The sequence below is a fragment of the Suncus etruscus genome, chromosome 9 (genome assembly GCF_024139225.1).
Source record: "Suncus etruscus isolate mSunEtr1 chromosome 9, mSunEtr1.pri.cur, whole genome shotgun sequence".
Taxonomy (NCBI): domain Eukaryota; kingdom Metazoa; phylum Chordata; class Mammalia; order Eulipotyphla; family Soricidae; genus Suncus; species Suncus etruscus.
In genome coordinates, this window is record NC_064856.1 from 111,444,769 (window position 1) to 111,458,608 (window position 13,840).

General features: G+C 54.3%; 2 protein-coding genes across 2 annotated transcripts in view; both read right to left on the minus strand.

Annotated features, from left to right (window-relative positions):
• TESMIN (testis expressed metallothionein like protein) overlaps nt 1-1,455 on the minus strand; it is a 37,905-nt gene extending 36,450 nt beyond the window's left edge. Inside the window, exon 1 of the mRNA XM_049781218.1 lies at nt 1,048-1,455. Within this exon, the coding sequence (XP_049637175.1) occupies nt 1,048-1,455 (408 nt within the window). The remainder of the gene's footprint in view (nt 1-1,047) is intronic.
• A 3,678-nt stretch (nt 1,456-5,133) lies between these two features.
• Nucleotides 5,134-13,840, minus strand: part of CPT1A (carnitine palmitoyltransferase 1A) — a 46,107-nt gene continuing 37,400 nt past the window's right edge. Inside the window, exons 15-19 of the mRNA XM_049781198.1 lie at nt 10,432-10,566; nt 7,723-7,875; nt 6,468-6,581; nt 5,934-6,026; nt 5,134-5,427 (exon numbers count right to left, since the gene is read on the minus strand). Coding sequence (XP_049637155.1) covers nt 5,341-5,427; nt 5,934-6,026; nt 6,468-6,581; nt 7,723-7,875; nt 10,432-10,566 — 582 coding nt within the window. The 3' untranslated portion in view covers nt 5,134-5,340. The remainder of the gene's footprint in view (nt 5,428-5,933; nt 6,027-6,467; nt 6,582-7,722; nt 7,876-10,431; nt 10,567-13,840) is intronic.

Below are 13,840 nucleotides of genomic sequence, written 5' to 3' on the forward strand. Positions count from 1 at the left end.
AAAACAAAAGACATCTTGGTAATACCCAGAGACAATGAAGATGATATGAAGCTTACCACAAAGATTGGCGAGTGCAGTTAGAGAAATCACTACACCAACAACTATCCTAATGATGATAGTTGAGAGAAATAGAGTGCCTGAGTCGAAGACAGGCAGGGGGAGGAAGGAAATGAGGGGCACTGGTGGGGGGAAGGTTGCTCTGGTGAAGGGGGTGTATTTGTTTTATGACTGAAACCCAACTACAAGCATGTTTTAATCACGGTGCTTAAATAATACATTAATAAATAAAATCATATAAATACTAAAAGACTTCGTTTATAACTTACTCCTAATTTACAAAAACGACTTAAGAGTGAAAGAATAGAAGGTTCCAAAGTGTATCCCTTTGGGGGACGACTAGCATGCGTGCTTGGGGTCCTAAAGTTCCTTTTAAAACTGATGTTTGCAACGCAGTAGAAAACTGCCGGTGGTTGTCCATAGGGAAGAGGGCCATCAGCAGAAAACTGGCAGCAATTTACTATATTGCCTACAATTGAGCGCTCTATTACCTACACTGGAGCAACCTATATTGCCGACACTTGAGCAATCACTGTTAGCAGAGGAAAGCTCTTAACTTGATGTCAAGGCTCAGGAAACACAGGTATTAACTGCGGCATCTTGCTGTAAAATCAGATGCCTTATCTAGCTCAGGGTGAAACTGAAATATGAACAACGGAAAAGCCATGACTCTCTCCCCCTAAGTGGCTCGACCCAGGGTTAGAATAACTTGTCCTAGATGGACAGGGCTTCTATGCTAAGTCAGTGGACGGAGGATCTGGCCCCCCAACCCAAGAGTCCATGCACCCTGGGGTAGAAAGGCCAATGGATTCCTTGGGGGGGGTGTCTGGGGAGGGCGAGCCCTGAGTGTGCGGTTGGGGCGCAGGTGGGTGGGTGGACTGTCCATGTGGACTGGCAGGTGTGAAGTGTATGGAGGCGTGGACAGTCCTGACCACGCATGCATGGTGGGCTTCGTGGAGCATGTGCGTGTGGAGTCGGGGCGCATCTTACGGGGATCATGCGCACGGCGGGGGGCGCGGCGGCCGAGTCGCGTGGCCAGGTGCCCAGGGGCAGCACGGCCGGACTTCGGTGGGGGCCCAGCAGGGACGAGAGGAAGTGCACGTTGTAGGCGGGCGGCAGGGGCGTCGCGGCGGGCACGGCGGGGTCCTCCAGCGGGTGCAGCTCCGGGAGGCCCGCGAAGTCGCCCAGGGCGCCGTCGTCGCCCCCCAGCAGCTCGGCCTTCGTCGGGCCCTGGGCGTCGGGGGGCGGTGGCGGGCTGAAGGCTTGCAGCAGGGGGTCCGGGAACACCTGGAAGGCGTCGTCCTCCGGCTTCACGGCCTCGTCGGCGAAGGGGCCGTCGGCGCCGAACAGCTCCCCCACCATGGCGTCGTCGGGGCCCAGGAGCGGCGCCTCCTCCATGTCGGGGAGCGCGGGGGTCCTGCGGCACCTGCGAGGGCGACAGGCAGCCGGTGGGCGCTGGGGCAAGGATGGGGGGGCCCGGGGCTGTCAAGGGGTGTCCCGAGGAGATGGGGATCCCCGGGGGTCCGCACTGTGTCTCCGGGGTCGAGACGGGAGGCCGGTGACAGGTCCGGGCCCCTCGGGCGTCCCTGGTAGGTTTCCGCAGGCAGGTCGAGGCGACCGTTGGTGGTTGAGGGGCGTGGCCACGCGGTTATGGGCGTGGCCAGGCAGGTGCAGGTGGGGCTGTGATAGGCGTGTCCTTGCTTGGTGGGCGTGGTCTGCAGTTACGGGCGCGTGATTTTTGAATGGGCGTGACCTTGGCGAACGTGGCCCGATGTTGTGGGCGTGGCCATCGTGGGCGTGACCTGGCCATTGTGGGCGTGGTTGTGGCGCACGTGACAGGGCTGCTGTGGGCGTGGTCAGGTTGGTGGCGGGGCGGTGACGGGCGTGTCCTTGCTGTTATGGGCGTGGTCTGCTGTTGTGGGCGGGGTGTTGGTCGGATGGGCGTGGCTATGGCGGGCTCTCCAGGTCGGAAGCCCAAAGGCTTCCTGGGCCACGTTTGTAGGGGCAGGTGGGCTTGGAGGGTATTTCCAGGACCGGTGGGTGTTGATGCAGTTTTTTTTTTTTTTTTTTTGGTTTTTTGGCCACACCCGGCTATGTTCAGGGGTTACTCCTGGCTGTCTGCTCAGAAATAGCTCCTGGCAGGCACGGGGGACCCTATGGGACACCGGGATTCGAACCAACCACCTTTGGTCCTGGATCGGCTGCTTGCAAGGCAAACGCCGCTGTGCTATCTCTCCGGGCTCTGATGCAGATTTTGAAGGGGAACTTTCCTCCCCACTTTCTTCCTCCCCCTCCCCCTTTTTGGTTCTGGAACACACTAGCAACAGAGATTACTCCTGGCTCTGCATTCAGGACTCACTTCTAGTGGGTTCCAGAGACCATATGGATGACCTGGGTCGAATCTAGGTCAGCTGTGCTCTCCCCACTGCACTGTACCCCAAGACTGAATCTCAAGGTGTAAGAATCCCACTGAACTGGGTGCAATTTCTTCCCCGTTAGCCAGATGTTAGTAGTAAAGACCTACAGCGGAAGACCAGCAGTGACCTCATCCTCCGAACAAGTGCACAGATCCTCCTCCAAACCGGACTCCTCATGTGTCATTTTCTATCCTGTGTGCCAAGGAGATGCGTGGCACGAGGAGATGCCACCCACATCGACACTGCTCAGCCAGTGTGTGTGTGTGTGAGACAGACAGAGAGAGAGAGAGAGAGAGAGAGAGAGAGAGAGAGAGAGAGAGAGAGAGAGAGAGAGAGAGAGAGAGAGAGAGAGAGAGAGAGAGAGAGCCTCCTTCTGCTACTGGATGTCAGGTCAGTCTGCACAAATGCCTTCCATATGCATGTGACGAAGCCAGGGTCTTACACACCCATCAGTCCCTCCTCGGAGAGCTAGTTTTCCATCACAGCCACCAATTTTTATTTCTAAGAGGAGGGGTTCCCAAGCAGATGTGGTCAGGGCCATTCCTGCAGGTTTTGGGGGCTCAGACCCTTTTCACAGGGTTTTGATGTCTGGGACCTGGGTGGGTGTCTAGAGGGTATCCTAGAGAGGCACCGAGAGATCCATGAGAAACTGGAACTGGAGGCATCGATGGAACACTGACCCCCAACCTCCCCAGGGCCAGGAGCTGCTGTGGGCAAGGAGGTCAGGGGTCAGGACCCAATTCCACAGCCCTACCCAGACAGGAAAGCTCTTCCTGTTCCTAGCAACGGTCACCCTGCTGCTCCCCAGGTCCTCTTGGGAGCCTTGCACCCTTATCCCACATGTCCACGTTTGAGGTCTGCAAGATGCTCCAAGGGCTGAAGCACATGCTGGGTGGACACACAACCTTCAAGTCCATTCCTGGCACCCCATGTCCTCCCGAGCACAGCCCCAAATCACAAAACTGAAACCAAGTGCCTCAGTGTCAGCTGACTTAGAATCTCCTTCCTCACACACGACAAAAAAGAGCCGGAAGCCAATGCTGTTGTTGCGGGAATTAATGGTTTTATTCATGGGAACATTCATATCGTACTTCCAAAAGTTGCATCTGAAGGCGCGGGTGGAGTTGACATGCATGGAGAATGAGGCCAACAAGTTCAAAAACCACCCCCGGGGGGCCCTCTGGCTTGTGCCAAATTAAATTAAATACATAATACTCTTACCACCCCCTTTCCACACGTACAAGGAAAAGCACACACTTCTTCCAATCCGGGGATAGAAAATGCCGTTGATGGACAACAGGGACGTGGGAAACACGTGAGACCAGGCCCAGGTGTGTGCGTGTGCGTGCGTGTGTGCGTGTGTGTGTGTGTAAGTGCTAATACGTCTACACTCAACTCCAGGGGAACATTCAGCGGGTGAACAGTGGGCGGTGCCTGATTTGCAATTTAGGGTCACCCGCTAGGGAAGAGGGCAGCCCTTAGAGGTTGCTTCTCATTCTCAGCATTCTCCACAGATGAACGGTGGGTGAGGCTTTATTTATTTTTATAACCTGGTTTTATTCCTTTTTGCTTTATGAGTGAAGAAGCCCGTGGCCTGTTCCGATAAGGCGACACAGAGGAGCTTGTGTCCTATATATAATTCAAGGGCTGGGTCCATGAGGGCCACAGTGGTCAGCAGACTGGACAGTTTCTCAGACACCTGGCAGCGTTGGGGGTACAGCCCGGGGGCTGTGTGGCTTCCCGCACAGGGTCCTGTAGTGGTCTGAGTGGAATCCTGGACGTGGTATGCTGGCTGGCTGGCTCAGCCAGACACCTCAGAGGAAAATCATGCCATCTGATGGCTACCCTACCTGCCAGCTGGCCAGCGGGAGTGGGCCTTCTGGCTTGGCAGCGGGCATGAGGAAGCATCCTACTGTTGGGGACCCCTGCTTCTGTCCAGGTAGAACACAAGCTCCCCTTTTTCCGGGTTCTTCCCTGAGGCCCAACCGACATTCTCCTCAGTCCAGATTCTGGACTTGGCCTCTCACCATCCATTTTCTCTACTTTTGTGGCTTCCTAATAAAAGCTGAGGTGTGGGAAAGGGGATCCCATGGAATGGGTTTTCCTGGGGGGTTGGGACCCCTCAGGGGAATGCTTATTTAGGGGGGTACCCAGACCCTTCCACTTCCTCAGCTTTTACCCAACATATCCCTGAACAGTTAGGGATGGCTTTGTTTTAAGGCACTGGGTTGTTCTGAAGACATGCGGGTTCAGAGAAACGAAGATGGGGGTACGATTTGCATAAGCCGTGGAGACAGACATATATGGGCGGGTCACCCAGCTGGATGGGAATGGGGTGGGGCAGGACCCCTTGGGGGTTCTAAAGGCCTTTAGGCCGGAGTTTCGTGGAGTTAGTGCGTTAGGGGCAAATCAGTGACAAACAGTTAACGTCTCTCGCTCTAATCTCGCTCTTCTTGGGGTCTTCTCTGCCAACTGGAATTCCCTGGGGTCCCGGGCACTGTGGCTGCCATGTGTGAGAAGTCGCAGCCCCGCTAATACCTAAATGAACTCAACAATTGTTTAATCCCTTCACAAATATAAGGGAACACAGAGTCCAGTCAGGGGAAGATCACAGGGGCCTGTGACTCGCAGACCTGCCCAGAACGGGGCGCTGACATTTCCTCTGGAGAAGCAGGGTGGCCTGTCATGGAGTCAGACAAAAGCACTCAACATCTGGCAAGAAGGAACCCCCCCTCAGTGTTTTTTTTTTCCCCGAGGCGCAGTTTTGCGTCCGGATCTAGAATTGGGATCGACGGCTACCGTCTGGTCGGGTTTGGTTCCATGTCAAGAGCTTGTTGTCCTCCCCGGCCGTGATCCCGGGGTGCGGTTACTTGGCAGAGTTGGACCCCACATCGAAGAGTGCGAGTATATCCATCAGGGCCTGCTTCAAGTGCCCCCCAAAGCGGTGTGAGTCCTTTGGAGACAAAGGCAGAGGTGGGTCAGTGTGGACGCCAGTCCGACCTCCCGTGCCCACAGTGATGTCCACACGCCGAGTCGAGGTGCACTGACAGGCACCCCGAGTAGGGGGATGGAAAGGGGACACACCCGGGGGGCCTTCCTGGAACAAATTCACCTCTTCCCTGCCAATGGGCCCTGGGTCCTGCCTGTCAGGTGAGGCCCAATGGGGAGAAGACTGAAAAGGATTTAGGGTGCTGGAATTTTCTCTGCCTCTTGCTGTACTCCCTCATCTTGGGACCTCCCCAATGTCACAGAGAGTCTGAGTGACCCCACATTTGGAACTACAAGCGTCACCATCACTTCTCCCAAGACAGATGCTCTCTCAGCCAGGGGAAAATTCTCAAGTTTTCTTTCCTGACCAATGTCCATACCAAACAGACTGAAAGTTTCTCTCAGAACAGAGGTGTGTCCCCCTCAAAGGAAACAGAAGCAAAAATAGGGGGAGGGTTTTGCTCAGCTTACCGTCTCTGGGCAGGAGAACTTGGAAGAGATGTGAAAGTTGATGAGATTCTCACCCACGAGGATATACGACACCCCGTAACCATCATCCGCAACCTACCGACAAAATCACCAACACTTAGCCATGGGGAGCTGGAGCACCCTGGAAATTTTGGTGGGAGGCCACTCAGGAGCTAGGGGTCATTGCTGGGGGGGGGAACCTCACATCCTGTTTGAAATCAAACAGAAGTGGGAGCAGGAAGAAGAGAGGAGGAGGAAGGAGAAATCCCACCACAGACCTCTATGAGCAGCCAGTGGGAACTCCTTCCTTATTAGGATGTCACACACCCCCCCACAGTGCTCTCTGGTGCTCAGGGTTCCTGCCAGCAGTGCCGGGGACCCCATGGTGCTGATAGGGCCCACACTTCCCACAGGGAAGTTTGTGCTTGCTCCAGCCTCCGAGTGGGGGGCTCCCCAGTTCAAGAGTATCTTCAGGACGGGCATCATCCTGAAGGAATGTGGGGTGTCCTGAAAGGGGCCAGCCGGGCGGTTACTCACAGGCCCAAAGCCCCCTCCGCTGGACACGTATTCCGGGTTATTTTCCAGGTCGAACAGCTCCACCTGTTGCTGTGGCGTCTGGCTGGTGGACAGTCTCCAGGGCTCTGACAGGACCTGGGAGAGACACCCAGAAATGAATCCGTGAGTGGGTGCCTCCCAACCGTGTGCTTGTCTGTGCAAGTGGCCTCTACTGGATGGCACAGAGATGGCCAGCACAACAGGTGCGGGGGAGTGCCGTGTTTAGTTCGACAGGGCGGGGGCTGCCTTCCGGAGCAGCTGGTAAATGGGGCGAGACTCCAGAACCCAACTCGGACACTCAGAATCCGATCAGCCCTGGCTCGGCCGTCGAGCACCTGCCTTGCCTTGAATGAGGTACCTGGGCTCATGCCCAGGTACATACCACCCACATCCCTAAGTGTGAGCCCTGAAACCTGCAATCACAGCATTCCCTATTACTAACACCACTAAATTATATCAAAAACAAAGGTGGAGTGGTGGCAAGCGGTAAGGTGTCTGCCTTGCGAGCACTAGTCTAGGACGGACCACGGTTCAACCCCCTGGTGTCCCATATGGTCCCCAAAGCCAGGAGTGACTTCTGAGCGCATAGCCAGGAGTAACCCCTGAGCATCACTGGGTGTGGCCCAAAAAGCCAAGCAAAACAAAGCAAGCACAAAGGCGGGAACAAAGCAATAGCATAGCAGGGAGGGCATTTACCTTGCACCCAGGTTTAATCCCCAGCATCCCATAGGGTCCCCGAGCCTGCCAGGACTGACACCTGGGTGCAGAGCTAGCCAAGATAGAGAGCCTTGAGAACCGCTGGGTGTGGCCCCCCAAAAATACAAAGGCAGGGGCTGGAGCAATAGCAAAATGGGGAGGGTGTTTGCCTTGCACGCGGACAACCGAGGTTCAATCCTTGGCATCCCATAGGGTGCCCCAAGCCTGCCAGGAGTGATTCCTGAGTGCAGAGCCAGGAATAACCCTTGAGCACCACTGGGTGCGGCCCCCAAACAAACAAACAAATACAAAAGCAAGGAGACAGGAAGGGGCCCAGAGGGCTGGAGCACATGGTGTAAATGGGGGTGGGATGGTCTGGGTTTTCCCCCCAGCTCTGTGGGGACCCCCAGCATTGCCCACTGTGCTCAGAGCTCGTGACTGAGGGATGTTTTAGTTCAAGATGGTGAGTGGGGTGTCCACAGAAGGGCGAGTGAGCCTCCGGAGGGAGGTGGCAGCATTGTTGGGACCCACCCCAGCTCACCTCCTTGAGGAAAGGGGACTCGACAGCGAGATACTTGGACACGACGTAGAGGCAGAAGAGGTGCCGGTCGATCCCGGAGCCGGTCATGGCCAGGCGGTAGAGCAGCTGGTGCTTCTCCGAGGCCAGTTTGAACAACTGACGTCTCTGCTCCATCTGCAGACAGGTCAGTGGGTGTAATGGCAGCTTCTGGACAGTTGCAAGGTGACCTGATCAGAAGCCCCACCAACCCCACTGGCCTTACTTAAAATGGGGGTTGATGAAGTTGAGGGGCCTCACCCTCTCGCAGGAACCAGGACCCTATTTTGGGATCCTGTCCACACATGGGACCGCACAGCATGCAAGAAATGCCTTTCACGTGGCCTACGTGGTCTCACAGGGGAAGTAAGTTTCTGGGGTACGGGGCATGAGGGGATGCGGCCTTGGATCCCACAGAAAGACTCGAACCCTCTTGATCCCCTCTTTCCATTTCAAGAGCAGGTCTGATGGGGTCTCAGCTGTAGTTCATGTTACCCATGATTTCTTTGTCCCGGGTAGTCAGTAATGCTGGATACACCCCACCACCTTCTGCTGAGTCTCTGGGTCCTATCCCAACCAGCCCAGCCTCCCTCACCTCTTCCCATCAACTAAGCTGAGACTGCTTGGCAGGCTCTGAGCAGACCCCAAATGGTCATCACGTCTCATTTTGGAAAGAAATTGGTGACAGTGGTGACAGTGGTGACAATGCCAAAGGCCCCTGCTTGAAGGCTCCTGGAATTAGAGCCTGAAGCTGGGTGTTGGCAGCATGAAGTGGCCATGAGTTCTCTCTCCAGTGCAAAGAAAAAGAAAGATCTTGGGGCCGGAAAAATAGCACGGAGGTAAGGCATTTGCTTTACATGCAGAAGGACGATGGTTCGAATCCCAGCATCCCATATGTTCCCCGAGCCTGCCAGGAGAGATCTGAGCATTGAGCCAAGAGTAACCCCTGAGCGCTGCCGGGTGTGACCCAAAAACCAAAAAATAAAAAATAAAAAAAAAGTCTTGACTGCTGGCACAGTGGGGAGGGCATTTGACTTACACATGGCAAACCGGGTTTGGTCCCTGGCATCCCATAGGGTCCCTGAGCCTGCCAGGAGCGATTTTTTTTTTTTTTTTTTTTTTTTTGGTTTTTGGGCCACACCCGGTAACGCTCAGGGGTTACTCCTGGCTATGTGCTCAGAAGTTGCTCCTGGCTTGGGGGACCATATGGGACACCGGGGGATCGAACCGCGGTCCGTCCAAGGCTAGCGCAGGCAAGGCAGGCACCTTACCTTTAGCGCCACCGCCCGGCCCCCAGGAGCGATTTTTGAGCATAGAGGAGTAACCCCTGAATGCCACTGGGTGTGACCCAAAAACTAAAAGCTAAAAACAAAACAAAACAAACAACCCTCAAAAACCCTTCCTGGGACCTTGAAGAAAGACTCTGGGGGCTAAACAAATTAGCGTGCGTGGAGTCTGTAGTTGATCTTATGGCAGGATGCTTCATGGAGAGGGACACCCTGTTTCTAAAGCCAAAAGTTTTTTCTTTCTATTTTTTCAACTTTTGCTGGGCCTCTGCAAAATTATGCCATCCCTTTTAGCTTTTCAGTAAAGGCATTCGTCCTTCCCTTTGAAAGTTCAATCTCCCTTGGGATGTATATTACTTCATTTTACCTCATATTTCTGCAATTTTCTATAAAGTCAATTTATGGGGGAGATGTTGGATTAACCTGATGCCACCCAACTCCAGGGGTCTCAAACTCAATTTACCTGGGGGCCGTAGGAGGCAAAGTCGGTAGTAAGCCTTGAACATTGGGTGTGTGTGTGTGTGTGTGTGTGACCCAAACAACTAAAACAAAACAAAACAAAAAAAAAGATTCCTCTAGGGCAGGGCCACAAAATGTTGTACAGAGGGCCGCAAACGTGGGCTGCGAGTTTGATCTTTACCTTGTGACTCATTGGTTGGAAACATTTTTTTTGTTTTGTTTTTGGTTTTGGGGTCACACCTGGCAGCGCTCAGGGGTTACTCCTGGCTCTAGGCTCAGAAATCGCTCCTGGCAGGCTTAGAGGACCATATAGGATGCCGGGACTCGAACCACCGACCTTCTGCATGCAAGGCAAACGCCTTACCTCCATGCTATCTGTCCGGCCCCACAGAAACATTTTTGAATGTAGCACCTTGGATTGGTGTTGAGACCACTTAGTCTCCACCCCAGGGTATGGTCTGATTCTTATTAATACAAATCCCTGGGCGGGGGGGGGGGGGTCTCAGGAAAAAACGATCTCTTGAGTTTCCGGCTTTCCCTACTGAGCTGCCTGCTTCTTAGGAGTGGAAAGCTTGTGTGTTGGGACTCCTGAACTCGCTTCACGCTCCAAAACGAAGTGGAGCCACATCATCCCAAACAGATGAATCGAGTCGAACCACTTCTTGTTGGACCCTTTCAATGGCAACAGCCAGTCCCCAACTCAGGCCGGGTCATGCCTCTCCATGTCGCTCGACTAGGAGTCAACAGTCCCCTGCCCATGGCTCAGCTGGTGACACCTCCCGGATCCCCAAGGCTGCTCAGGGGACGACCCTCTAATCCCGAGTTGGGCCCATCTCTGCACCCAGTGCCCTGCTCCTTGGCCCGAAGTGCAGCCGCACACTATGATTCCTGCCATGCTGGAAATGGGAAGGCCCCAGCGTGCAGAGGGAGGAAAGGGGAGCCCCATTACCGTCTTTGTGGGGTCTGTCATGGCCAGCACGAAGGCACAGGATTCACTGGTGCAGGAGCGCACGGTCTCTGTCCGCCCCTCTCGGAAGAGCCTCGTCATGGAAGCCTCGTAAGTCAGGCAGAATTTGCCCATATCCTGGGGGGGAAACAAGGGGGCACAGGGGGTCTTACTGACTGCTCACACGTTGGGGGCTCCATTGACTCGGCCCCCATCAGCCCATTAGTACCACCTGGTTCTGCTGGGGGATTCAGCAGGCGGGAAGGTGGTGTTAGCACTGGGAAGGGCAGGGGGTTCCATTTCTCTTTTTGGTTTTTGGGTCACACTGGCAGCGCTCAGGGGTTACTCCTAGCTCTGTGCTCAGAAATAGCTCCTGTCAGGCTCAGGGGACCATATGGGATGCTGGGAATCAAACCATCATCTGTCCGCATGCAAGGCAAATGCCCTACCACTGTTCCAACTCTCCGGCCCCATGGATGTTCCATTTCTGGGGTGCTACACACCCTCCCAGTGAGGAGTCTGGGAGTCCAAAGAGACAAGTGGAATTTTTTTGGGGGCCACACCCAGTGGTGCTCAGGGGTTACTCCTGGCTCTGAGCTCAGAGATCACTCCTGGCTGGTTTAGGGGACTCTATAGGATGCTGAGGATTGAACCTAGGTCAGCTGCATGCAGGGCAAACAAACACCCTTCTCACTGTGCCATTGTTCTGGCCCTACTAGTGTCATTTTGTGAGCCAGAGACCATTCTTTTGGGTACTCAGGGGTGTCATCTGAATCTAGTGACTGTGGTGACAGAGACACCTAAGGTGAACAGGGGCACAGACACCCCCAAATGGGCCATTTCAATGTTCAGTGGCTGCCAGTCACTCCCTCCAGCCCTGTTCCGGCTGTGTCTGGCCTCTGGCCCACTCAAAGCACCTGCTGAATACACAGAAACCCCCCTTCACTCCCCAGATGAAGTAAACTAGATCCCCACTCTTTTTTGGGGGGGCCATACCTGGCAGTGTTCAGGGATTACTCCTGGCTCTGCACTTAGAAGTTACTCCTGGCAGGCTCAGGGGACCCCATGGGATGCTAGGGATCAAATCCGGGTCGGCCATATGCAAGGAAAATTCCCTCCCCGCTGTACTATTGCTTCGCACCCCCCTTGCATTTTAGTCATTTAAAAGTTACACACTGCAATTTCTCCACATCAAACCTGTATTATTGCATGAGCAGTCAGCACGGCCATGCACGCCGCCCACCACTGACACCCCCACACCCGCTGCCCTTGCACAAAGCCCCCCCTGGCCAAGCTGGACACGCTCACAGCCCCACTCAACCTGCCTCAACTGGCCGCCGCCGTCAGCATGTGGCCTGCGTCTGTGGAATAGAATCCAGAGACGGAGGCTGAGGATATCAACAAAGATGGGGGTGAGGGGACAGATGGGGCTCAAGAGGGGGTGCAAGGGAAGGGAGGGACCCCTCTACTCTCCAAATAAGACAGACATTTGGGGCGACCACAGCTGCCCACACACCCAAGGTCTCCCCGAAACCAACCACTTGCACTTTGAGGACCCCCATTCTTGTGTCTGATGTCCGAGGGACAGAATAGCAAGGGAGAAAGGGGGTGTCTCTACCCTCACAGAGCAAACAAGTCAGGTAGATGGCTCAGGGGCCTGGAACACATCAGAGCATGTGGGGGACCTCAGGGTTCCCCCAAAATACTCAAAAACAAAAAACAAGCCAGTGTCCTGTTTTGTGCTTGTTTTTCAGCCATACCCAAAGTTCTGGGGTTACTCCTGGCTCTGCGTTCAGGAATCAATCCTGGCGGTGTTTGGGGGAACAATATGAGGTACTAGGGATCAAACCAGAAAATGCCCTCACCATTCCCTCCAGCCTCACAAGCAAATATTCTTATTGGAAAGATGGGAAGTTGCAAAGAGATGGATGGTTCCAACTGTCGCTGGGGACTTTAACAAGGCGATAGAAACCGTCTACATTCAGTGGAAACTGGCCATATTCACTAGAACCTTCAACATTTTTCAAGTAAAGGTTCCTTTCTCCCAGCCACCATCACTGGCTTTGCCCAGTTCTCACAGGGAGTAGTCATTTATACTTGCATCTGCCTGATACCCCTGATGAACGGCACAATGTTCTTTGTGATGGGTGGCACTTCCTACTGTTGTACGTCCTCTTTTTGGAGCCGGGGGGTTTGGACCATACTTGGTAATGCTCCAAGGTTAATCCTGGCTCTGCACTTGGGAATTATTCCAGGTGGTACTCAGGGGACCATATGGGATGCTGGGGATCAAACCTGGGTTGGCCACACGCAAAGCAAAAGTTGTGCTATCACTCCAGCCCCATACAATATTTTTTTCTTTTTCTTTTTTGTTTGTTTTATCAGCCACACCTGGTTGTACTCTGGTTACGCCTGGCTCTGTGCCCAGAAATCACTCCTGGTAGGCTCGAGGGACTATATGGTATGCCAGGGATGGAAGCAGGGTTGGCCTCATGCAAGGCAAATGCCCTCCCCACTGTGTTATCACTCTGACCCCTGTCACTGTTTTCTTTTTTCTTTTTGGTTTTTGGGTCACACCCGGCAGCACACAGGGGTTCCTCCTGGCTTTACTCTCAGAAATCACTCCTGGCAGGCTCAGGGGACCATATGGGATGCCGGGATTCGAACCACTGTCCTGCATGCAAGGCAAACGCTCTACCTCCATGCTATCTCTCCGGCCCCTGTCACTGTTTTCTTAGGGACCGTGCACAGATGTCACACAAGGGCCACCCATGTTTAACTTACAAGAATTCTTTCAGAACAAACCCCGCTTCTGTGGGTCACCCTGTGGGCTGTTTGACCATTCATTGGGGTGCCTAAATACTGGCTACCCATGGTTCCCTTTCTTTTTTTTTTTTTTTTTTGGTTTTTGGGCCACACCCGTTTGACGCTCAGGGGTTACTCCTGGCTATGTGCTCAGAAATCGCCCCTGGCTTGGGGGGACCATATGGGACGCCGGGGGATCGAACCGCAGTCCGTTCCTTGGCTAGCACTTGTAAGGCAGACACCTTACCTCTGGCGCCACCTTCCCGGCCCCCATGGTTCCCTTTCAACACCAGTTCCCCGGCTGATTTCCACCCACAGAATTATAAGGAAACTTTTGGGGACCAGGAAGCTGCTGGTTGATGTGGTCCAAGGAGGCCTGGCCTGTGTGGGCAGCCTCGGGTTCGATCACCTTAACGCTCATAGAGCCTGCCTGGTTTAAGTGGCATTTATGTCTTCCTGGTTCTTTTGGGGGGTGACCACTGCCCAGCGTGTCTCTCCTCCCTGTATGTGAATCTCTCTCTGGAGAAGCCGCTGTTTGGGAAGGGAGTGCAGTGGCTTCTTCCTGTTCAGCTTCTCCGGCTCCTTTCCCTTCATCCGTTTCTTGCCT